At 42.2% G+C, this 24,677-nt stretch overlaps 2 protein-coding genes across 6 annotated transcripts; one reads left to right on the forward strand and one right to left on the reverse strand.

The window, feature by feature from the left end:
* Positions 1 to 210: 210 nt before the first annotated feature.
* crlf3 (cytokine receptor-like factor 3) lies at positions 211 to 18,001 on the reverse strand. Of its 4 annotated transcripts, XR_005072884.1 has the most exons (10): positions 16,195 to 16,309; positions 10,565 to 10,692; positions 6,545 to 6,752; positions 6,356 to 6,443; positions 5,890 to 6,067; positions 5,574 to 5,802; positions 4,551 to 4,689; positions 3,828 to 3,940; positions 3,394 to 3,581; positions 3,057 to 3,196 (listed from the first exon to the last, which is right to left on the reverse strand). XR_005072884.1 is itself a non-coding variant. In XM_037089024.1 (9 exons), exons 2-9 carry the CDS (start codon positions 10,679 to 10,681, stop codon positions 2,931 to 2,933), a joined length of 1,338 nt encoding a protein of 445 aa, XP_036944919.1. In that variant the 5' UTR covers positions 10,682 to 10,692; positions 17,940 to 18,001; the 3' UTR covers positions 211 to 2,930. The 4 variants fall into 4 exon arrangements, 3 of the variants coding, with proteins under 3 accessions (XP_036944919.1, XP_036944918.1, XP_036944920.1); XM_037089024.1 differs by lacking the exons at positions 3,394 to 3,581; positions 16,195 to 16,309 and adding an exon at positions 17,940 to 18,001 and having other exon boundaries at positions 211 to 3,196; XM_037089023.1 differs by lacking the exon at positions 3,394 to 3,581 and having other exon boundaries at positions 211 to 3,196.
* Positions 18,002 to 18,868: 867 nt separating this feature from the next.
* mpv17l (MPV17 mitochondrial membrane protein like) lies at positions 18,869 to 24,072 on the forward strand. Of its 2 annotated transcripts, XR_005072894.1 has the most exons (5): positions 18,869 to 19,841; positions 20,281 to 20,351; positions 21,612 to 21,641; positions 21,944 to 22,336; positions 22,725 to 24,072. XR_005072894.1 is itself a non-coding variant. In XM_037089142.1 (4 exons), the coding sequence occupies exons 1-4, from the start codon at positions 19,535 to 19,537 to the stop codon at positions 22,157 to 22,159; spliced, it is 624 nt and encodes a 207-aa protein (XP_036945037.1). In that variant the 5' UTR covers positions 18,869 to 19,534; the 3' UTR covers positions 22,160 to 24,072. The 2 variants fall into 2 exon arrangements, 1 of the variants encoding a protein (XP_036945037.1); XM_037089142.1 differs by having other exon boundaries at positions 21,944 to 24,072.
* The last annotated feature ends 605 nt before the right edge of the window (positions 24,073 to 24,677 follow it).

The raw sequence follows: 24,677 nt of genomic DNA on the forward strand, positions 1-24,677 counted from the left end.
TCAAATTACATCTGATCCAACGTCAGTGAATCACAAACGACACTGTGCTAAAAGATTTGTAACATCGCAACCAGACGAGTGTTTGTTGAAGTTTGTAAAAATAAATTCATATTCAGAACATTTTTGGGGGGATAGAAAAAGAAATCCTCCCGTCTCGTCAGCCTGCAGTTTAACTGAGCCTCGTTTAGTCAATAACTCCATAGAGAAGTGTTCAGTTTACATGATATGACCTTTATTGAACAAAACATGAAGGATGACAGCAGTGAGAACAATTCAATGCAAATGTTTGACCAGCAGGTGTCACTGTGTTGACGGTCCAACACTTTTAAAAAACACACCTCGGTGTGTCTCAGCTGCAGGTTTCTCTCCTTCAGGCAGGAAGAAGATAAACTGAGGTTGTGTTCACTGGTTTCAGGAAATCTGTACCATCATCTGGACGCACCCACCGTCCTCCACAAAGACATAACACTGGCGTCAGATCAGCCGAAAAACAAGTAAACATCTCTGAAGAACGTGGGTTAGAAGAGGCTGAACTTGAGCTGCGCCCAAAAAGAAAAGTTTCTCCCGTTTCATTGAAATGTGATAAGTCGGGGTTAGTGAATGTGTCACATCACTCCACCGTGAGTGAATCAGAAGAAACGCTGAGACGTCATCGCTGTTAAAGGCTTCACTCCGACAGACGGGTCAAAACAATAAAGGACAGAACAGACGGCAGACAAATACATCCGTGAGAATTACATAAATATGGTGGAAATCCTCAACAGAGCTGAAACGAAGAGTCAGCTGAGGATGAGTTTATAGGTGTGATAAGTCGATTTAAAAGATAATTAATAGTGATTAGTTGTAGCCGATAATTGACGAAATGTTTAAAGTCAACATTCAGGTGAAAACCGAGCATTCGTCACAATCTCGACGTTTTATTATCGGAACTAATCAATAATCGTTAGTTGACACCATAACTGAGCCTGAGTCCTCAGTATCACTTTAACACCAAAGATTCCTTGTTTTTCAAACTGTATATATATCTTTGTATCTACACCACCACAGAAGAAGAAGTCAGCTCACTCTAATTAACAGCGTGAACAGCAGAACTGAGTCAGACTGTAAACAGATTTATCAATAACCAGCACCCTCCCACTAAAACAACATCAGGGCCTGTAAATACTGTTAGGATTGTCGAGGCAAAAAGCAAAATAATTCAAAGTAACAGTTTGATTAGTTTAGAGGCGACGAAACGAAGATGATCTTCAGCCTGAGTCACCGGATCAGATCAGAACCTCTTTACACCGACACCAACAACTATAAGATATTTTAAAATGACTGAACGGTTCTTCACAGAGACAAAAAACAGCTTCAGTTCTCTTAAAAGTTTAGTTGACATTAAGAGAAAATATCTTTCATCTGAATCCTCAAACTCACAATAAACGCTCAGATTTAATCTAATCAAGAAGTCGCTCGTCTCTGCAGCTCAGACGAGAGCGGGATGTGACTGAAACACCAGATCTGGGTTACAGTATTTAAAAATGTTGCAATAAAACTCTTTATGCTGAGATGAGGATGACGAATGACAAACTGAAGTCACTTTAGTTCAGTCTAAATCAGAAAAGGCTGAGCTGCAGCCGAGGCTCCGAGCATTTCCAACAGTACGAAACCGTAAAAACAAAACACTATCCGGAAAAATAAGAGGAACCAAAACACAAACGCTCCCCCTCAACGCAGACACCGTAATGAGACACAACTCGATCTTTGTGCCATTTTTTTTTTTTTTTGCATTTCTGTTGTTGCCTCTGATTATCAACTGAGCTCCAAATCCTCTGAATTCTCCCCAAAACTCAGACAGACAGACGAACACGCTCAGACTGGTTTGTATTTTTGGTGAACTGACCCTTTAAATGAACAAGTCTAGGAGGCATAGAAGAATACACGAGGACGTGCGACTTTCACAGTGACGTTTTCATTTAGATAATTAAAAAAAAGTACTAAAGTTTAGCAGCAGCAGATTGTAACATCTTCGCTCTCCTGCCGCTGCCAATAAAAAACGTAACCCATCTATTATTTTGTGGCCTCCGAGGAAACAGCGAGTGTCCCGAGAGGCTCGTCGCTACGGCTAAATTAAGACGATGCATAGATAAAACAGCCAAGTTTAAAAAAAAAATAATTAAAAAAAGCTGTAAACAACCGGCCGACCTCGTCAGACGGCCTGAGAATCAAACTAAAAAGCCCAGAAGCTCCAGCGTGGCTGAAGAAGAGCCGGATCATTGTTGGAGGATCCAGTTTCTGACTGAGACTGTTGGTCCAGACTGACAGGACTTTATTTAACATCTGGAATAAAATCTGGAGCGATCACATTTCCTCCCAAACATCCAGCACGTTCACAAGCACCCAGAAAATAATAATTAGCTCAGAGAAAAATGGTTGAGGAGGTTTTCTTCTTGCGTTTGTGTCGGTGAGATAATTTAATAACATTTTAACAGAAGAAAGACGCGACAATGATGCTCCGCGTATTTTAAATGTACGTAAACACACTGAATCTGCAACGCTCGAGCCAAAGCAGCAGAATTTCAACTGATATTAAGATTTGTCTGCAATCCTCAAAGAAAGTTTCCTGCTACAGAAATATCTGTTTTCCAAATGAGAAGGACGTCTGCTGCGTTTAACTAAACTTTAGTTCTAATGTCGGCCAATTTCGTCTTTGAAGAGTTACAGACAAATACTGTGCAGCTGCTGATGCAGAGAAAACAAAACATTATCTGGAAGTTGACGATTGCCGAAGAAATTCTGAGGAGAAATGACAGATTTTTCCTTTTTTTTTGTCCAGACGTGTCGTCCTGTCAGTCGCTCAGCTGTGACAGGAAGATACCAGAAACGGAGGTGGAGAAAGCGGAGCTGGTGTGACGAGCTCTCAATGATCCGTCTTCACGATCGAGCTTTTAATACACGAGCACCTTCCAGCCGGAGTGGACGAACGAGCAGCCGAAGAAGAGGCAGTCCACCGCCTGGTCCACCAGCCAGTCGAACACCACCTCCCGGTTCCCCGAGCCGATGGTCACCCGCAGCTTGAAGTTGCCGCCCTCGCTCAGGTTGTTGTTGCTGATGGGGAACAGGTTCACCACCTCCATGTCAAAGGTGATGGCGGAGCCCAGCATGATGGCGGGAAGCTGGTTGGTCATCTCTTTGCCGTTGACGAACACGGCACCTGAACATCCAAACACAACCACAACATCCGTTTAGGGTGAAAACTCCTCGGATCAATTCATTAAAATCACTTTCATCATTTCAAATATTTCCTTCTTAAATTCCCTCAATCTGTCATAACAACGGTTTGTAAATTCTCCTTTCTTGGATGATGAACACTGACAGAGTTATTTCCTCTCACACAGGCGCAGAACGTACAGCTGGCGTCCTTGCGGTGCGTTCAAGTGCAGCTTTTAGGCCGAGACGCGGCCGACTTTTTAGTTCGATGTGTCGGGGCTCTACTGCCGGACTCTACTCAGTTTGATTGGTGTTGCAGGGATTTGCATTTCCTCCACAGCTGGACTACCTGCTGGAAGGTGACACGCTCGTCTCGATCCCCTGCAGGACTATCGAAGAATCACAGCAAACAAAGACCATTCAGGAAACGTTGGAAACTAAACACGACAGCTGAACCAGCTGAAACTGAACACAATGGAACAGTAAAACACAGCGGATGTTTGAAAGAAGAAAGATGACGAGACGGTTGAAGTTGTTGTTCAGTATCGATTTTAGGGTGAGACGGCGCCTGTTACAGGTCGGCTGCAGTCACGACAATAGAGACAAAAAAAATGAAGCTGTTTGCGTCGGCGTACCGTTGGTGGAAATACAGACGGCCTGGTCTCTCTGAAGTGACTCCGCCCCCCTCTGGCTGTCGACACACACACCCAGACTGTCTCTGCGATCCATCTGACTCGTTGCAGAAATCCTAAACACGAAATATGAGACGAAAACACAAGTTAGATAGATTCACAAATAATTTACATCAGGAATCAGGCCAATAACAAATCTAATATTCCAAAGTAACAGACAGACATAAATGTCTGTGGCTGAATATGGTAAAGTTTTACAATATTTATCTGCTATATTTAGTTTGTAAATGTGTTTACAGAGAAAATAATGACGTTATTTTCAGTTTCTGTTGACAGCTGATCAGTATGACAATATGTCAGAGAAGTTTAAACATTTTTTAACAGTATTTAAACATTATAAATACAGTTTTAAACAGCTCGAAACAGTTTTAAACAGTTTCTGGAAGTGATGGAACAAGTAGGAGATGCTGAGGCTGAACACCTCCAACGTCTCAGCCAGGTAACAAACTCAGATTAAAGTGTCCTTCTGATCCCAGACTCATAAAATCAGATCACAGTTGTTCACATAACGATGGATAAATGTTCATTTATAGTAGATTACTATCAGGTGTCGCTAAAACTACCAGGACAGAAATGTGTCGACATTATCAAGTTAACACTCATTAAATGAGTCTGCAGGGATGAATCCGTCTGTGAGCGTCACAGTTTGTTGGTGTGTGTTCGTACTTGAAGGTCAGCGTCTGGCCACAGAAGTACGTGGGTGCGTTGGAATAAAGGACGGGGCAGCGCGACTGGGAGGAGTCGTTACGCAGAGCGATGTTCCTCCTGCTGCTCAGGATGTAGCCCTCAGTGCCCGGACACCACTCTGCATGATGAGACCACACACACACACACACACACACACACACACACACACACACAGACACACACACACACACACAGACACACACACACACACACACACACACACACACACACACACACACACACACACACACACACACACACACACACACACACACCTTAACAAACGTCGAGTCAGGGACTATTGTTTGAATTTTTTTAAAAGGCTCTGGGAATGGATGAGTGGGAGAAGGGAAATAAAACTGTGTGTGTGCTTGAGTCCTGGTCAAATTTCAATGAAAAATATGTAACTTCACATCATTTTATAACATTTTAATGACCTGAACTGTCGACAAAAGTTGGGAAAACTAAAGCAGACAGTAAATAAACATGATTATAATTAATAATACATCTTGCTCGTCCACTGAGGATCACTGGACCTGACTAAAGTCATTTAGTTTTAGTTGGTGCCCAAAGTGGCTCAGCTGCCGCACCTTCTTTATATAATAGTTGGGAACTCCCTGTGATAATTCAGGTACCGTGGCTGACGGGTCAATCCAGGGGATAAAGGGATAAAAGTGTTTTCGGCAGTGAGGACCTGACGTGCAAATAAGCCTCAGACGGGCGTTTCCCTTCAGTTTAAAGTTCAGAAAACATTCTTCTACGTCCGTCACTTTTATTATTCTCGTGTGTTAAAACATTTGTGTGTTTGTGCGTAAATGAATTCAAGCTGCAGTGGAATTATTCAAAGCTTTCACACATTTTCATTGTATTCCAAAGATATTTTCTGTCTCAGAGGAGGAAAGAAACCAGACAATATTCACATTAAAAAGCTGGAATCAAGCGAAACAATTAATCTGTTTTCAAAATCCTTGGTGACTGACTGCAGCCGTCAGCTCCACCCACCGTGCGGTGCGAGGGTGGTGTATCCTGTCTGCGGGACGCTCCAGGGGCTCCACTCGGTGCGACCCTCCCCGCGGGCGCAGACCCTGAACAGATAATCAGTGTGAGGGTCCAGGTGGAGAACCAGGAACTCACAGTCCCGACCGATGTAGGCGTCCTCGTACTGGCTCCCCCCGCTGCCAGACCGCCGGAACTGCAGCCGGTAATCTGCCGCTGCGTAGTCCTCGTCCACCTGACGCACACACACAACAACAACACAGGTGCTGAACATGTTTAATACACCTGAGTAAGTTGTTTTATTCCTCCCTCCTGTTCTGACCTTACACCAGCGGACCAGGATGCCGCCCGGTCTCTCCTGCAGCTCTTCGATCTGGACGGGCGGGTGTGAGGAGACGGAGCCGTGACGCGACACTCGCTCCCTCAGGAGACCCAGCAGGGAGTCGTCCAGCTGGGCCGAAACACTCGGCACGTCCACCAGCGCTGGTACCTCTGGAAGACTGGAAAACACACAGAACCAGTTAGAAAACGTTTCAGGTGGTCAATACAAAACACCACAAAGTACCGGATTACTGCACAGGACAGTCAGAGCCAATGTCGTTCAGCTGCAGCCAAACGTCTATAAATTGGCAAAAATTAGGAATAATGTTCAATAAAGAAGTCAGAAATCACAATGAAAAGCAGGAAATCCTCACATTTAAGAAGCTGGAACCAACAAATGTTTGACATCTATCAGATAATGTGTGTTTTTGGAAACACCTGCAGTCACACCGAGCGTCTCGTCCTACCTGTCCAGCTGGATGTGCATGGCCTTCTTGGTGAAACTGCCCAGCTTGTCCTCTTTCTCCCCGAGACCACAACGCAGAGCTGCTTCCCCTGAGACACACAGAGACAGAGGATCTGAGAGTTAATACATGCAGGACATTTCTTAATTAATCGATTGTTTAGTCAGATTACAGACGGAGGTATAAACCTACCCTCTCTCAGCAGCTCGTCGGCCTGGCCCACCCCGTGCTCGATGAGACTCTGGCAGTCATCGAGCGGTTTGACGCTGTCCGCCTCGATGGTGTCGACCTCGGCCAGCAGGGAGGCCAATCGCTCCGTCAGCAACCGGCTCGCTGCCGCCTGCAGCTCCGCAAAGTGCCGCCGGAGAGCCTCGCGGGCCTGACCCGAGCTGCCACGCACCTGAAGGGCACAGAAAGAAGGGAAGGAGGTTAAACTACTGGACAGGTTATAGTTCAGACGGTTCATGTAGAACAGGTGCCGAATTAACAAGAAGACTCAAGTCGTTAAGAATTTGTCAAAGAAAGCGTTTCACAATGTTCACAAAGTTTCTCCTAACTCAACAACTCACTAAATTGAGAGTTTTTTAAAGGGAGACTGGTTAATTTTCTCCAAGACGTAGCCTATATTGGTTACTGTTTAGTATATTTGTAAAATGTGACATGTTTAGCACAAATTAAATGTTGTCTTCCTTCTAAATGGAGTGTAAATGGTGAAAACAGTGTGTTCAAACAGCTGTTGCCAGTTAAGACTTTAGCACTTTTTACATGGAAAAACAAACAACTTCATGTTTTGCTTTTGCCGAATTTACAAAAAGGAACCAGTGATTTGGAAACTGTTGTAGCTGTTTCAAAATATGTTTTTTTAAGTTTGTCCTCAAGCAAAAACTCTCAAAATTGCACAATTTGTTAAGGGAGTCCGGTGATATTAATAACTTCATGACTAGATCAGTTCCTGTCGGTGGCTCGGTTCCTTCTGAAGGCGTTAATATTCAAAAATGACTCACAAATATATTTTAAGGTTGATGCAGAGGAAGAACATGTATCAGGCTGTGATACACAAGTACTGTAATACTTCTACTGTTACTACTACTGAGTACGAGCACAAACTGCCCTCAGAGTAGCTCGTCAGGAAGCTTGCTGGTTTGTCATCAGCGGTCGGGCTCTTGTTTCAGTTCCTCTTTACAGAACACACTTTTATATGCACACACGCGCGCACACACACACACACACACACACACACACACACACACACACACACACACACACACACACACACGTCCCAGCATTTCACAATGAGTACACAAAGAGAGTGATGGAGAGATAGCAGGAAACGGAAGCTGATTGACGGCTGCTGCACTGATAAAACATGGACAGTATGACGATGAGAATGGAAACACACACACACGTACACACACACGTGCACACACCATTTGCCAGGATACACACTGGACATTTTCCTCTGGAGGCGACACATCACTTCCTGGCGACTATCAGCGCGACACAGACGGCCGATGATGATCAATATTTTGGGCGTCGGGGGGTAAAAAAAAATCCCAAGTCAGACTAAAAATATGAGCGAACAGGGAGGAGCTGATCTGAGATCAGGCCAAACACACGCAGACAAAGAGGTTTCATAAATGTTTGGACGACTCCTCTTACAGGGACGAGATGCTGCGGTGATAGCATTGTCTGAGTTTCCAAAAACACACATTTAGTATCTCCTCCTCGTGTGTGTGTGTGTGTGTGTGTGTGTGTGTGCGTGTGTGTGCGCGTAATGCTTCCTGGATTCCTTTAATCTGCTGGCGAGTCATCCTCACTGTGGGAAAGAAGCACCATCACACACTAGATCCAAGATAATGTGCGATGGAGCAGCTGGGATTGGGTGGAGGCAGAGTCAGACACACAAACACAAAACATCGTGTGTGAGAGAGATTTCTCTTTACAATATCAACAAACAGCTGATTTTAGAGGCTGCAGATTGAAGTAGGACAGCATCATGACGTACGTGTAGAGGTCACAACACCCTGTGATGAAATTACACTTTTCACGTATACGCTTCAGTTTTACACAAATTAAACAAAACGAGATAGTGTGTTAACGTGTGAGCTTCAGAGGGGCCGACTGGAGGATTTTATCACCTTCAGATCAGCTGCTGGGTAAAGTTTCACTATATATTCTGATGCAACTCTCGAAATAAATCCAAAAAATCAACCGCTGACAAAACCAACAAGTAGCAGAGAAAGCTAAAAGACCGATCTGACTAACAGAAACCAGAGAATAAAACCAATATTCAAATTTGGTTTTACATCAATTTAAATGTTGAAGATGATTTGTACAGTATTTGTTTGACAGCGGAGTCTTCTGGTCGTGACTCAGCAGTGAAGACGACTGAGAGGAAGACAGGATGAGCAATTTATGACTAATTCATCTTTTCCCTTTTGATATTTACTCTCTCTCTCTTTCTGGATCTTCTTGCAACAACCAAGACTTTACCACCACTGTGGAAACTGGTCTGGGACCAGTTCAGTGGTTTAAGCGGAGTGGATCCAAAAATGTGGTCGAGGGGTCCCCAGACAATTAAGTTATAAATTAATTTCAGATGGAGTTACATGAGAAGAATCTGACATTCAGGCCACAGCGGAATGTTTTTTTAAGTTGTGGAACAGTGAGGATGAAAAGTCTGAAGCACTGAGGTTCAAAAGTCTTCCGTCAGTGACGTAGCAACAGAAATGTTCCTGGAAAAACTGAATATTAATGCATTTTCAATAAGCTGAGATAGAAGGATGAGTTGTAAGTGTAGCTGATGACGTGGCCGAGCTCTGTTGAATCTTTAGTTTAGTTTAAATCTTTATCATTTTAAAGACGATACTAATATTTTTTGCTGCATCCAAATGTCTGGACTTCACGAATTGTGGTTCGTACAACAGAAGCCCAGGAGGAGCTCAGTCCACAAGTCCAGAGGGCGGAAATCTGGATTCAAGCTCTGGCTGAGCTGCAGCGATGTGATGAAGCTTTTCTTTAATTATTAGTCACTTGAAACGAGATCTCAACTAAAGATGCAACACCTCTCCATAAAAATGAAGCTCACTGCCTCCAGGTGAAAACACATCGAACATGAAATGCCTGCATACAAATATATAAACATCTGGATGTGAGAAATGCAGAGTCAAGACTCAACATGACTCATCAGGCTGAACTCTGCCCTCTCAGACTTTGCTCAGCTTTACGTTGAGTTGAGTCAGCAAACTGAAGCGCAGCCTGTTCAACTTCTTTTTGAAGTGTCTCTTACTTTATCTTAGAGGCAAGCTGAATCACCTCTGCTTCCAAAACCAGTAGGGATTCACAATATGGACTTTTTTCAGTTGATACCTGTTCCAATAATAATAAAAATAAGTTAATAACCTGTAGTTTATGCAGCACTGAGGGTAAAAAAAAGGCTCAGATATAACTGAATGGTTTATTTTTCATGCTGTAATAAGATTTATCGTGTTAAGTCAGACTTTCTCCCTCCTCTCTGAAAACCTGAGGAACACATACTGCAAGTTTCTCTTAATTCTCTCGGCCAATTAGTCTGCTAACCAAATGACTAAATGGCCGGAATGAGGTAATTCAAGGGTTTCATGTGGCCCACAGGCTGCCAGACACACACGTTCAAAACATCCTACAGTTAGCGTATCATCGAGCATCACGTCTATCAACATCATCCACTGTGTGTTGTGCTAATAAACCAACAGACCGACCGACATCGCCACAACTGTACCGCTTAATCAGCTCGCATGTTGGAACAAGTGAATAATAATAATAACTTAGAGAATCAAACCTCGAAACTTCCTGTCTCTGACCAAAATGTGTCAAAGTTAAAGTCAGACAGCATCTTGTTTTGGTGAAGAGGAAGAGGTTAAACATCTGAACTGGAAGTCTGAATTTCTCCCCTCTGAGGCTTTCTGTCCGTCCAGCGCAACAGGAAATAGCAGCATTGTTTACTGTGAGCGGCTGGAAGGGTAAATCTAGACAGCAGGAGGAAGGAAGAGATAGCAGAGAGAGACGGAGGGAATATATAAACTCTCCTGGGACTCAGCTGGGTCAGGCCCGGCCCGGCCGAGTGTGTTCGAAACAGAGAGAATGTGTGAGGGTGTCAAATGGACAAAGATGGCGACCAAGCAAGAAAAACTGTGTGAAATGTGTATATGAGGTGTGAACAGATGGTGGTACCTGTTTGCGTGCCTGGTTGAGGCCATGCAGGCGCTGCTGCAGCTCACTGCGGTAGTTCTGGGCCGCCTCGATGCTTTCCTTCGCCTCCTGCAGCAACGCGTCCACCTCCACAGACATCCTCCCGCCTCCTGACACACACACACACACACACACACACACACACACACACACACACACGAGACACCAGTATTTACAAAACACAACCATGATGCAGTTTAACCTGAAACCAGACACAAACAAGCTCCCGTGCCGAGTTTATCTGGAGACATCAGAGTGTAAACGGACTGCAGCCGGTCCTGTTGAAGGTCTGTTTGCAGGATATTATGATATTGTGGATATTAAATTTTACCTATTACACATTTCTTATAATTATCATACTCCAGTGTTGCATGCAGCATCCTACCTACCAACAGAAATGTAAATTTAGATCATTTTGCCATTGAACATGATCCAGGCAGCGACTGATCATCCTCAAAATAAAGTCCTCAAGACGGGGCTGCAATTTAAATGAATTTTAATTAAACTGTGTGATGCGGCTCAGTGGAGATAATGCACCAAGAGGACGATCAAGACGTACGTACAACACGGCACACAAAGAGTTTCTGACAGGTAGAGGATGTGCAACAACAAGAAAAACCACTTCCTCCCAGAGTAGAAACCAACGCACCAGTCCGTTAACAGCACGACTTCATGACTGACTTCAGCGTTCAGCAGCAGCAGCAGCGTGAGATAAGACTGACATTTACATTCAGTTTGGATAAGAACCTGCGATACAAATAAAACTCAGAACAGGTGAAAACTCATGATACGATACTGAACACACCCGGTGAGACCCGGCTGTTTGTGGCCGGGTCACTTCCTGTGACCTTAAATCTGTTATCAGAGATCATTAAAATAACGCTGCTCTTCTGGTTATTTTGGCTGCGTGTTAATGATGAAGTCATTCAGTGTGCGACGGACATCAACACGTAGAGTTTTAAACCAGCAGCTCTGTCGGCGTTAAAGTCACCAACACTTGAGACGGTTTCCAACAGTGTTCACAGAAGTTAAAGACTGAGAGATGTGATCAGTGTCGGGGTAACGAGTTACAGTAATATATTATTATTAGAGGTAACAGAGTAATATAACATGTCACTAATAGTATTTCAGTGATATATTACTACACTTGTGTCATGTAACACTTAACAATCTGCGTTACCGACCGAAGAGAAGCGTTTATTATCATTTCTCATGGCATGAACATGTTAATAAAGCCTCTGTGTGTTTAATACAGCCGAGCCTATCAGATAATTGTCATGTCATTAAAGAAGCTATAAGTCTACTGTGTTTGATATTACTGGGCCTACATTTATTCCCATCTCTCTTTAACACATCAGACGTTGATCCTTCGTCTCGCTGCTCATCGCTGTGTTTAAGGACATCGGTCTATTTAAAGACATCTAGGCTCTTCGATGTCTCACGATTTCTCGTTTGAGTCCAACGGATTTATAGACAGCCTCACACACAGAAGCATTGTAAAATAAAAACTCCATGCTGCTGCACGAGTATCGAATTCTCTCATAGAATTAACGTCGTCCTCAGAGCTGAGAGCGGTGACACAACCTGTCTCCTCTCTGTGGTCGGCAGCGCTTCCTTTACAGCGTGTAAAGAGGAAGTCGCTCACAGGACTCATGCTTCTGCCACATACAGTATCATCATCGTCGTCATCGTGCATCTCCTGCGATCAAATCCATAATCAGTCAGTGTCTTTGCTCGTTTCTTATCCAGAATCTGACGTCAGGCTGCAGATCAACAAACCCGACGCACCAGATGGTTTGTTATAAAGAAGCATCTGGAAAGGCGCCACCAGAAACCGTTTGGAGACGGACTCACGCTTTCAAAACGAAACCTCGGCAAGTGATTGGATGAGCCATCTGTCCATCACCGGTTATGGCGGGCTTTAACTTTATCCAATCAGATCACCTGTAGGAGAGCGCTAAATCAAACTCTTATCGAAGCCAGTCGAGAGAAGAGTGGAACATCTTCTTCATCAAGAATTATTTACTTTTATTCTCCAGTTCTAACTTAACTGCTCTGAAAAAAATCAAATGTTGGTAATAAATCAATAATTTAAGTCATTTATCAAGCAAGACTTTTCTGTTTTATTAGATTGTTCATGGAATACGGACAGCAGGAAGAAGTCACCTTGAGTTCTGAACATTTGTGAGCCTTTTCTACTGTTTTCAGACATTTTACAGGCTAAATATTCAGTTGCAGTTTCTCCTCTCCATTGAAACAAGGACCACACAGTAAAAATGATCTTTGTGGGAAGAGTCAACTGTAAGACTGCAACACCTCAAAACTAGAAAATAACGGTAGAAATGCTCTTCAAAATTCCCCAGAGCCCCGAGGTGACATCAACAAACGTCTTCCTGTGTCAAACAGTCCAAAGATATTTAATTTACTATCAGAAATGACAGAAAAGAAACAAATCGTCACGTTTGAGGATCTGGAATCAACAATGAGTGACTGAAACAAGTGGCTGTTTAAAAATATTGGTAGATTCATTATATTTTGAAAAAGAAAATCACAATTTCCTGTTAAAGGAAAGTCTGTGAATGGATCAGAACTGATTGCAGCAGAATATTTCTTATTAGATCCCCGACCAGAACCAAAAAGTCGTACTTGGGTAAAAGTATCATGTTAAAACCTTCTTTTGGTAAAAAGCGAAAGTCATCCATTTGAATAATACTTAAGTAAAAATACTTGTAATTGTTACGAAAAAAAACGCATATATGTTGCAACCATACACTTCTTGACATTCAATTTTCATTTTTATGTCGTTACTACTCTGATTATGGACTGGTTAGGTTAAGGCATAAAACCCAGTTTGTTATGTTTAGATAAAAGATCACGTTTTGGTGTTTACACACCCGGTTCTGTTGCTACGACCCGGCTGATGTCTTGTTAAAAACATCCAGTAGTTTCACGCTTACACGCGACCACCGCCTCAACTTCTCGACAAGCGGGGCGGCTCATAAAGATGCAATATTCATATGAAATGACACATATCGCAGGAATGTTAATATAATATGTATGACATGTACAAATCTGCGTACATCTCGTGGTTTGCAGAAATTTAAAAATGCCAACATTTCATTCTGGCGACTGCTGCGATCCCACACAAAACACAAAGCTAATAAACTGGTGACACCAAACAAAGCTCCAGTGTGCATTAACACACACATGAATGCAGAGCAGAATTATGCAGGCATGCACTCGCTTTGACATAAACAACACACACTCAGACCCCTCCCTCTCTCCGGCTCTTTTTCTTTTTGTTAACAAACTTCCCACACGGGCAGCTTTCAGTCGAGCTATCACCAGCCACCAGCCGACACAGATTTTCTTTTTTGTCCTCTAAAAAAAAAAAAAAAAGGGGCGCTGGCACTCTCTCCCTTTAATCCTGCGGTTTATAATCCCTCCGTCTCTCTCCAAAACCAACTAAAGACTCCAGTAGAAGCAGGCACTTAGCCAAGCAAACATTAAGCTGGTTTACTTAAACACAGAATAAATCTTGTCTATATGAAACGGGTGTGGCTGGAAATAAAAATCTACTCTGTCTTTATTATTATTCTACAATTCTCGCACGAGGTAAATCCAGAGTCAGGGAGTTGTCAACAGTGTGGTTTACAGAGTATTTAGGTCAAACTGTGTGGACTGATGTCCTCCTGTCCTGCTTCCACAGGTCTGTCACTCTGTTTACTCTGTGAGAAGTATATGATGTGACAAGTCTCACATATCTAAAAGAAACTTCAGAACAGGTGAGAAAAGCCAAGAATCTGACATCACACCACATTCAAATCACCGTCACCCCGTCTGAAGCAGGCGCACCAGCTCAATCACACGAAGGCAGCGTAATTAACATCTTTTCAAAGACGCACAATCTGTCCTGATATCTCATCAATAACATGTTTTATCAGACCAAAAACACGGCTGGAAAGTGTCCAGACATCGCAGCAAAAATATTCACCTCACAGGCCTGAAAATGTCCTGAAAATAATTCTGGTTTTGTTTTTTTTTTCCTGTTTTAAAACTAGTCCACAGCTACTTCACCTGTTTAAAGAGAGCAAATCTACTTTGCTGCGAAGCTCCAGAAAAAGACTGACAAACAGTTTAGTCGCCATGAACGTAGCTGGAAATGTCCCTGACATCTTATCAGTAAAATGTGGTTTTGTCTGCGAAAACACGGCTGGAAAAGTCCCGACATCTCAGCAAAAATATTCACTTCTGTCGCCACAAATCAGCCTGAAAATGTCCTGGAGTGTCGTCAAAGATTTCTGGTTTTAACACAGCAGACAAAAAATAAAATGTCTCCATACAGAGGAAGATCTTCTGGCTTTCTTGAAAGAGTACATGATGACTGCATCATCATTTTTTTGTGAACTATTCCTTTAAAACCCATAAATATGACGGCTGTGACTACAAAGTTTATGAGATGCTGTTTTGGAAGCATTCAACACAAACCGCTAACTGTCATGCTTCCGTCCTGACAAAACCTACACAAGAAAAGCTAATAATAGCACAAATTACACTTTGTTTTTGATGTTGTGAGGCACCTGAACGCCTCACAGTGACATAACCCACATTTACAGGCGTCATATTTCAATAAATGTCACCAGAATGGAGTTTAAAGGGGCTGCATGACATTCCTCCAAGCATGCTGCACATGCTCTGACTAACAGGAGAGTTATGAAAGGCACTCAAGTGCAAACCACGTTATTATTATTAGAGCAGACCAGTGACAAGACGAGACAACAGGAGACATCAGACATGTCTCAACTGGCTCATAGCAACTTCCGTATTTTTTAAAGTTATTTTCATCAAGTTAAACCTCCGCCCACCATCACTGGAGCTGCCATATATTCTCATTTTTGAAGACAACGCATGTGAAATGCATAATTGCATAATTTAATATGCATATTTGGCATATTTTCCTGCTGGTATGTCACGAGGAGGCACATTGTCCTGGTAATCATAATGCATCTGATGTGTGCAGGGGAAGTGCTCCCGAACTCCGTTAAGAAATCTCGTGTTTTTAACTTTACGGAACAGTCAGGCAAATTAAAACACATCGCAATAATATGAACAAGAGTTTTCCTAAATATCTAATGTCTTTACGTGAATTCGGCGTCAAAATAATCCAATAAGCAACATATTTACCTATGAAATGTCAACTCAGAAAGATGGTCGGCGCTGCTCGTCACGGCGGATTTTGTTTGAAGATGATGATGACAATAACAGACAACTAGCATAAAAATGGTCAGTATCAGCTGTAAAGGAGGCTGAGGCGGTGCTGCTGGTGTAGCGGGGAGTTGGTATGAGAGATTCAGAAAAGCTACGAGTTATGAAAGGCAGGTAACGAGACGACATGACCGCACTTTGGTGGAGTTTCGGCGTTACTTTCTCTCAGCAACGTTACAAGACAGGAGGAAAGTTGAGGCTAGCTTGTGGCCAAAGACAATGAAACTCGGCTCATGCTTGAGTGAGTCAACACAACACTCCCTTTTAACTACGGCTGAAAACAACAGCGAATCGGTTTCATTGACAGGTTCCCCTTCTGTATGCGAAGAGTAAGTTTCCAAACGTACCTGTTTTAGTGCTTTCTGGTGGCCATTACGTCCTGAAAGTTGAGAATCAGCTCGCAGCCGCCGCCGCTAGAATCTGTCCAAGTTTTGCTCAAGTCCAAAAATGACACTTCCGAAGCTTTGGGCGTAACAGCCAATCACAGACGAGATAGATTTGATTGACAAGAATATGAGCCAATCAGATTGAGAAATGTTCAGTCGTCCCCTCCTTAATTAAAAGACCCCTCAGATCAAGGTGGAGCTGCTGAAATAAACTAATGTGTAATCCGGATTTATGTTTAATTGATAAAACCAGACATATAAATAATATTATATCATAATACATCACCAGAGCCTTTACAACTACACTGTAGCAGTTAGACACTGGAACTTATTGTCAGTTATCAGGCCTGACTATTTAAATATTTAAATGTTTCTCAGCATCATCTACACTTACAGAATAAAAATGCTGAAAACTTGAAGAATCTTATAGAACATATTCTGTATTAATTCCTGCCATTCATCCATCGTATTGGTCATAGAGTTGAAAAATTAAAATGGTGACATTAATTCACTTTTATGTCATAATATGACGTTTTTTATGTCATAAATTGACTTTTTATTTTAAAATGTTGACTTTTTGCCTCATAATTATAGCTTTTAACTCATAATTTTGACGTTTTAGAGTTTCTATCTCATAGATTAGACTGTTTATTTCGTAATTTTGGCTTGTTCTCTAATAATTATGAAATTTTTCTCATTACATCCATCTATAATCTCACAATTGTGAGTTTTTTAAACTCATAATATGACTGAATCTCATTATGACAATAATAATAAAATCTTTTTAACTCTATAATTCTTTAATAATTGTGAGTTTGACCCTTTAACTATGACTTTATCTGATAAATGACTTTTTATCTCATAACTTTGACTTTTTAACTGATAATGTAGACTTTATATCTCATAATTTCGTTTTAACATACTTATTTCTTCTCTACTTCATATCATTTCACTGTTCTGTGACAGTTCTGCAGAGGGAGTAACTGTGACGTCACCCAGTTCCCCTCTGAGATCATGAAAGTATCTGTGAGTCAGATCCAGTGACTGTGGAGTGACGTGGCTCTCTAGTGGTCGTGATGGAAACAACATGTGTGCAGGATCTCTGCAGGATTTTGGCTTCGACCCTTTGAAGAAACTGATCTTATTACAAGAAGCTCCGTCTGTGCTCGCTGGCAGTCAGGGGCTTTTATTTTGGAAAACAAGGAAGCACGCTGACTCCTCCACAGACTTCCTGTCACCTCCCAGACATGTTGTCTTATCAATATAATTTATATTCACACTGAATACAGTTTATTGCAGTTTCTGTTATCACTCATAATATCCCTCTTTAATCCCATATCTATTTTCTATCTTATAATATACAGTTTAAATCTCAATATCATTTATATCTCATAAATATTAGTTTTAAATATCATATTTGGACTCTATCACATTTTTTGTTTCTGTGGATGAGTTTTAAAAAGTATGATTTTTACATTTTATTTCATATATAAGATACAAAGTAAAATAAATAAAGTTCATTAGTTTAAAAGGGAATATTTATAAAACAGAGAAATGGGGAAAACGCAGGGCGAGTTTTATTTTAACAAAGCTGAAATACAAAAACAAAACCAAAGTAGCAACACAAGAGCGAAACAAAGTAGCAAAGTGCAAATCAAAAAATCAAAGTTTGGCTCAAACATGGAAAACTTAAAACCAAAACATACCACGAGGGGACTGGAAACAGACAGGAGCAGGAACAGGAACATGAACAGGAACATGAACAGGGACATGAGGCAGACAGATTCAGACAATGACCGGACAAAGACAAGAGGGAAAGCAGAGACTCAAAACACAAACACTAATGAGCAGACATGGAACAGGTGTGGTGACGAGGGGGAGGAGCACATGAGAACACATGAGGGGAACAATACAACAGACAGAGGGAGCCAGAGGGGAGAACATGGGAGGAACTTAAAGAGGGTCATGGAACCTCAAATCAAAGACACAACCAGAGATGATACAAAGACACAAATCACATACAAGAAACCAAAAACCAGACACAAGAACACAACACAAAGAACATGAATCCAGAGTCATGACATCTTTAATCTAACAGATGTTACTTTTTAATCTCAACTCTAGTTTTTGTGTCATAAAAGTTAGTCTTAAAATTGTTAAATGTATCCCATAATATATAGTTTAAATCTCATATGTGTGTGTGTGTGTTAGTTTAAAAGGGAACATTTATGAATATTCTCCTTTTACCTTCTAATCTCAAATCTACTTTATATATGTCATAATTATGACTTTTTAGTCTTAATATTCTGAAATGTATCTCATAATATATAATTTAAATCTCAGATTTTGACTCTTTATCTAATAATTTTGACTTTTAAACTAATTAATATCCATTTTTAATCTAATAAATATATTTTTTTAATATCAAGACTACTTGTTATCTCATGACAATCACTTTTTATCCAACTATTTTGACTATTCATGTCATTATTATGATGAGATTTTTTAAAAATGTATTTATGGTGGCATATATCGTTATATCGTTACATATTTCTGTTTCCTCAGGCCTGCAGTCCTCAGCCTGCATCCCCAGACGTCCCTCCACTGTGTGTCAGTTGCGTTGATTTGCAGGAGACGTGAGCGATGATGCGCTGATCTCACAGCGCCTGGAGTGGCTGAACGCGCGTCGGGACATCGAGCTGCTGCTGTGGATGTCTGTGACGCAGTTAGACCGGAGATCCACGTCTGGACAGCCTGCGACAATCCCCACTCAGATTAGCGCTTGACCCGCAGGATTTGTTGGAGAGGCACCTGATTCACCGGGAGCGACACGGACAGTCAGAGCAGACAGAATGATCTAGATTTTACATGTTTATTCCTCTGGAGTCGTTTTCAAGAAGCTTCTCCGTGTCTGGTTTTGTTTAATAATGCCTGGACGCATTTTACGCACGCTTGACTCCAGGACGCCAGGAGCCCTCTCCAAGGAGCAAAGTGGAGCCATGGCAGGTTTTACACACAGAAATACGCCGACAGGAGTGTGTGAGAAACTTTCTGCTGCACTCTTTATTTCTCATTAGTCGTCTGAGATCTGATCATGTGTGATACTCCTGCTGCCGGTGGAAACGTCTAATCCCTCCCCGATTACCGCGCACAAATGGATTGCGTCCTGCCGGCCAGCCGACTGACATCAGGGCCCAGACGAATTGATTCAACCGCTATGTTTGCGCTGTGACTGCTGAATTGAAGGCAGTCCAGCATCACTTTGTAAGCGGGACCTCAGCTTCTTCCCCCTGGTGCCAAAATGAGAAGAGCCGTGCTGAAAGAAGCCGCTAAACGCTTCCCCTGGCTGGCCAATGTCACTCTGTACGGGTGCTTATTCGCCGGCGGTGACCTTGTCCATCAGCTCATCGCTCAGAAGGAGCGCATTGACTGGAGACACACTCGCAACGTGGCCATCGTGGCCATCAGCTTCCATGGAAACTTTAATTACTTCTGGCTGCGAGCCCTGGAGAGGCGGTTCCCCGGAAAGTGCCCCGGGATGGTTTTCCGCAAACTGCTGCTGGACCAAAGCTTTGCGTCGCCTTTGGCCACCAGTGTCTTCTACACGGGTAAGATGGATTCAGCTCAGCAGACCCACATTTAATGCAAAGACACGACCTGTGGAGGCACAGCTTGGTCTCAGATTGGGTAGAGATACTGTGCGAATATAATCTTAACATCCAAAACGTCAAATATTTAAATCTAAATAACTATTTTTGTCTTGTCAGAAAACCGTCAGAGCAGGAACACAGATCATCTCTAATCCGTTAGAAATCTGTAAAATGATCAGAATCTTTGTGCCTTTCTTGACCAACAATCATTAAAAAAGATAAAAGACTGAGCAGTGAGCTAATGACTGTAATGAGCTGATGACCTTAATAATCTCTATTAAGGTCGCCAATCAATCAAACGTCGTGTGTACCAAGCTGAAGAGTCATTACAGGCGTTTTAAGGATGTGCGTAATGACGCACTCCAAACTGTGCGTAAACGTGTCCTCTGTCCTGCAGGGGTGAGCTTCTTGGAGGGAAAGGAGGATATCTTTGAAGACTGGAGAGAGAAGTTCTTCAACACCTGGAAGGTAAGAAAGGAAGGAAAGTCACCTTCCCTTCACACACTGACTGCTGCCAGCTCACAGCCAGATTAACCCAGATTGTCTCACTTGCTGCTGTTGCGCAGTGGGCGCTCCGCCCGGCCCGGGAGCACGCCGGGTAATTCAATCGTGTCAGAGCGTTTCAGGACGTTCAGGAGCTGAAGTCCTGCCAAATGGAAATCACAGTGTCATGCTGCCATGCTTGGTCATGTCTTGGTGAACATGTGCAGACGTTTGTGTCCAGAAATCTGAGTTTCCTTCCAAAAACAAAACAAAAAGACCCAGATCAGTGATTACAGACCAGCGTTCAAGAAATGTATTTAAGTTACATTATTCACAGTGGTGCAAGTAGATTTACTCACTTACTGACTCCACTTCAACAGTGCATCATATTGTCTAAAGCCAACGCAGATTAAGTACATAAAATGTTGAACTGGTGAAACTTTTAGAGCTGATTAAACTTTAGTAATGAACCAATTATCAAGCGATTAAAACTGATCGCTATAAACCTTCCATGAAGCGTTTCACTTTGGTAACAGTGAAAATAACTTTTAACTAAAGTTTGATAAACTGTATGTTTAGAATTGACACATGATGGTCACTGTGAGAAGCGACCCAGCAGTGTTATCTCATTTCTTCTGCAGAATATAAAGGACTTACTATTATAATCCTTCACCCTGGACACTCTTAATACATTTATTTATATTCATATTCATCTGTTTCACCTCAGAACTGTTTTGAAATCTGGTGTTTTACCAGTAATTTATATTATAACTGTGGTTTCAATAGACTATGAATAATTCTGTTACCTGCAGATCATTCAGTTTTTTTTCTGACAGCCGTCACACAGAGGTTACGAGACTCTTTGCTCCTTTCAGAGGGAGGAAAACTTTATTTTATTTAACTTTATTTCTGTTGTTTAAAGGCTTGAAGAGAAGCTGCCGTCCCACCTCTCCATCGCCCTGATAGCAGACAGAGCGCCGCCTCTGTGACACGATATTTTAGAAGGAGAAAGATTTTACTTTAGATGTTCAGAGTAACCTGGGAGTGAAGCAGCTCATGTGAATCTATAGTTGTATAGTTTGAAGTTTAAACCGCTCATTCTGAGGGGAAATGTAACAATTCAACAACTTTCAGTTTGGTATTTCTAGATGAAAAAGGATCGAACGCTCATAACATCCAATCAAAACTCAGTATCAGGTCGTTTGTGTCGTCAAGCAGCTCATCACATCCTGTTTTCTCTTTCAGACTGGACTCATGTACTGGCCATTCATGCAGGTAAACATGACAACTGGTTATTGTTTTGTGCACATTTATATCTGTTAATTAGATGAACTTCACTGAAATCAAACTCTGAATTCAAATCTTAGAACAATCAGACCACTGGAGGGATCAGAGAGTGAAACTGTCCTCTGAAACCAAACGACAGAGTCAAATTTATTAGAAAATCCAGATGAAATCGGATGAAGTTGATTGTATTGATGAGTCGCTCAGACGCTCGGGGATTACTCTTCATGCCTCATTAGTCGACTTTACCTCTCATCCTGTTTCTGCCCTCTCATCCTGCTGCCTCTTCACAGTTTCTGAACTTTGTCCTGATGCCGCTCTACATGAGAACGGCCTTCATGGGCTGCTGCGCCTTCCTCTGGGCCACCTTCCTGTGCTTCTCACGGCAGAGCGGTGACGGCACGGCCGGCGTGGCTCTGGCCTTCATCATGGACCCTCGCAAGACCCTGGAGGAGATGCGGCAGGCCCGACTGGCCCGGAAGAAGCAAAAGATCCAGAGGGAAAACTAAAGACAGCATGAGGAGGAAGAAGAGGAGGAGGAGGAGGATGCTGCCTCTCTCTCAGGCCTTGGAGCTTCAGTCACAGGACAGTGTGGTTCCTACTTTTTGCGAATCGGCACCCACAAACTGAGAAGCCACAGAGAGCCGAGGAGAAGCCCATCATCACAGTCGTCATGATATCTGAAGGTTGAAGTCTCCAGTGTGTTGATGTGTTCTTTCTGCTGAATATTCTCATAATATTTGAACATTTGGGTGTTAACTGTACATTAGTGGAGGGTTAAATGATCAGAAGTCCTTCTCAGGGGAACACGAATCTCATACAGTGAGTTATCGAGATGTTTTGCTTTGGATCACAGATGGAAAATAGTTCTAGTGGAACAGATTCACAGAATATGAGGTCTGAGCGCTTCATCCTGTTTACAGCTGATGAACAAACTGTGTTGAGATGATGTGATGTTGTGATGTTGAGCTGACGTGAGCCTGCAGTCCAGTGAAGATCAGATTTAAGGTTCCATATTTTCTGCTTTACACTTGTTGTGCCTTCTCTTGGTGACTGACTGTCTGGACCACACAGGTCGGAGAGCTCGCAGTGTTTGGCTGAGTGGTGACAGTCATTCATATTAATCAATACAGTGAGGTACAGTATATATATTTTTTGTTAGTGTACAGTTATAAATTGAGTTTACGTGTTTTATTTTGGGATGCACTGATTCCAGATTCATTCATTATCCCCTCCGCCATCATGATGATGGAAAGTGAAGTCAGGTGAAGTCTCGTAGTCCTTAAAAGTTGCAGCATCCTGCTAAACAACTTAAGTAGCTGGAGACTTGATTTAAAATATGAAAAAACAACCAAAAAACAAATGAAATGCTTCAAATCTACATCAAAACTTTGCTGAATTAGCTGTTAGCACTTCCTGTTTGCAGTTTACTGATGGACGTACAGACGACTGTCGCTGGATCACTTTGACACTGAGAAAACTTAAAAACATGATGTTTCTAAGGCAAGTTCTGCACATGTAAGGAGGGTCTAGCTTGGGGGTTTCTAAGTGGATTTGCGGAGCCTTTATCTCCTCCCCTTATGTTAGATAAAGTCAAGTGAAGTGTCGTAGTCCACAGAACAGTTCTGGAGCTTCACAGCAAAACAGTGTTGCAGCGTTCTGCTAAACAACTGAAGCAGCTGGAGAAAGAAAGAAAACACTGGCTACAGAAGTCTCCACAAACAAGAGAGCATCACCATGGAGGTGAGGGGATAATGAGTGAAATGTAACTTTTTGGGGGGTGAACTGTTCCTTTAAGTGTCCCAAATCCAAATGGTTCCTCCCCTGGGGGTCATCAGTATCTTTTTGAGGAGAGAAAGCATCAGGAAGTCATCAGACCATTTCAGGAATTGGGGACTATTTTCAGTGGCGGATTAATTAATAATACCAATCCATATTTGAAGCTCAACAGTTCCTGGTGTGTTGTCACCACATGTGTCAGTGCATCCCGCTCGTGTTGTGTCTCCTAGTCTGACCTGTGAAGCTGCAGTATCTTAATCCTGTCCTCTTACTTGAAACATCACATAGGTTGCCATCAGCCCAGATACCTTATCACGTAACACATCACCTCCCTGAAACCACGCCCATGAATCGCTCTCCTTTAGACTTTTAAGAAGATTTGTGACTCTTATTATAAGTTATCAAAAAAAGACGATTAAAAGAACTGAAGATTTTCAGAACAAGCGCTGCACCAGGTGTGAACGGCTCGGATATTGTTAAGAAAACGTACCTGTCAGTTACAATAAGGTGGAGCAAGTTTAGTTGGACTTTAAGATGTTTGGACACGGCCCTTCTGTAGATAAGCTTTAAGTGAATAACAACATAGAGATTCTCTGTTTTTTCATGTACGAAACAAAAATAAAACTTCAAAGATTGTTCAGAACTTTGTGTGAAAGTCTTTATATTGATGGTTTGGTGACAAACACTAAAAAACTATTCAACTATTTTGATGCTTATCACTTGTTTTTTTATTCCAAGCTAGGCCAATTACACCCTGATATTTTACTCTCTATATTTACCTCCACACTTCGTGACAGTCACGCGTGCATGTTTGTAATCTGCTGTCGGTGTTGTAAAGACTCTCTGAAAACACGCAGCCCAGATATGAAGCAAGGACACAGAGGATTGGAGTGTATAACAGCTTTATGCTCTAGTGATGGTGCGTGTGGATTAACCAGGATCAGATAGGCCTGCTTAATCCCTCTGAAAAAGGACGGCGTTGACCCAGTGTGACCTCTGACCCCAGCAACAGGAAGTGAAATTCCCCCAATCAGAGTCAAAGACGCTGTCAGGTGCTGCGCTCCGACATCTGTTTGCTACACATAATGTAAGTGGCCAGATGTAAAAACAGGAAGTAATTACGAGGGGAAGCAGAGGATTTAAAATACAACACATCCACCCACAGTCAGGCCAAATCATCTGCATAGAAGGAGGAATAAAAAATAAAAAAAAGCTGGAAATAAATTCTTGTTATGAGCATCAATTCTA

The sequence above is a fragment of the Acanthopagrus latus genome, chromosome 23, assembly GCF_904848185.1.
Source record: "Acanthopagrus latus isolate v.2019 chromosome 23, fAcaLat1.1, whole genome shotgun sequence".
NCBI lineage: Eukaryota > Metazoa > Chordata > Actinopteri > Spariformes > Sparidae > Acanthopagrus > Acanthopagrus latus.

Bases quoted from the DNA above. Each gene is read 5' to 3' on its own strand.
- mpv17l (XM_037089142.1), top strand. From the start codon at position 19,535: ATGAGAAGAGCCGTGCTGAAAGAAGCCGCTAAACGCTTCCCCTGGCTG. The intron at 19,842-20,280 runs GTAAGATGGATT...TCTGTCCTGCAG, and splicing joins CACCAGTGTCTTCTACACGG to GGGTGAGCTTCTTGGAGGGA. The intron at 21,642-21,943 runs GTAAACATGACA...GCCTCTTCACAG, and splicing joins TGTACTGGCCATTCATGCAG to TTTCTGAACTTTGTCCTGAT.
- crlf3 (XM_037089024.1), bottom strand. From the start codon at position 10,681: ATGTCTGTGGAGGTGGACGCGTTGCTGCAGGAGGCGAAGGAAAGCATC. The intron at 6,068-6,355 runs GTAGGACGAGAC...TGTGTTTTCCAG, and splicing joins ATGCACATCCAGCTGGACAG to TCTTCCAGAGGTACCAGCGC. The intron at 3,197-3,827 runs GTACGCCGACGC...TTGGATGTTCAG, and splicing joins CGTCTGTATTTCCACCAACG to GTGCCGTGTTCGTCAACGGC.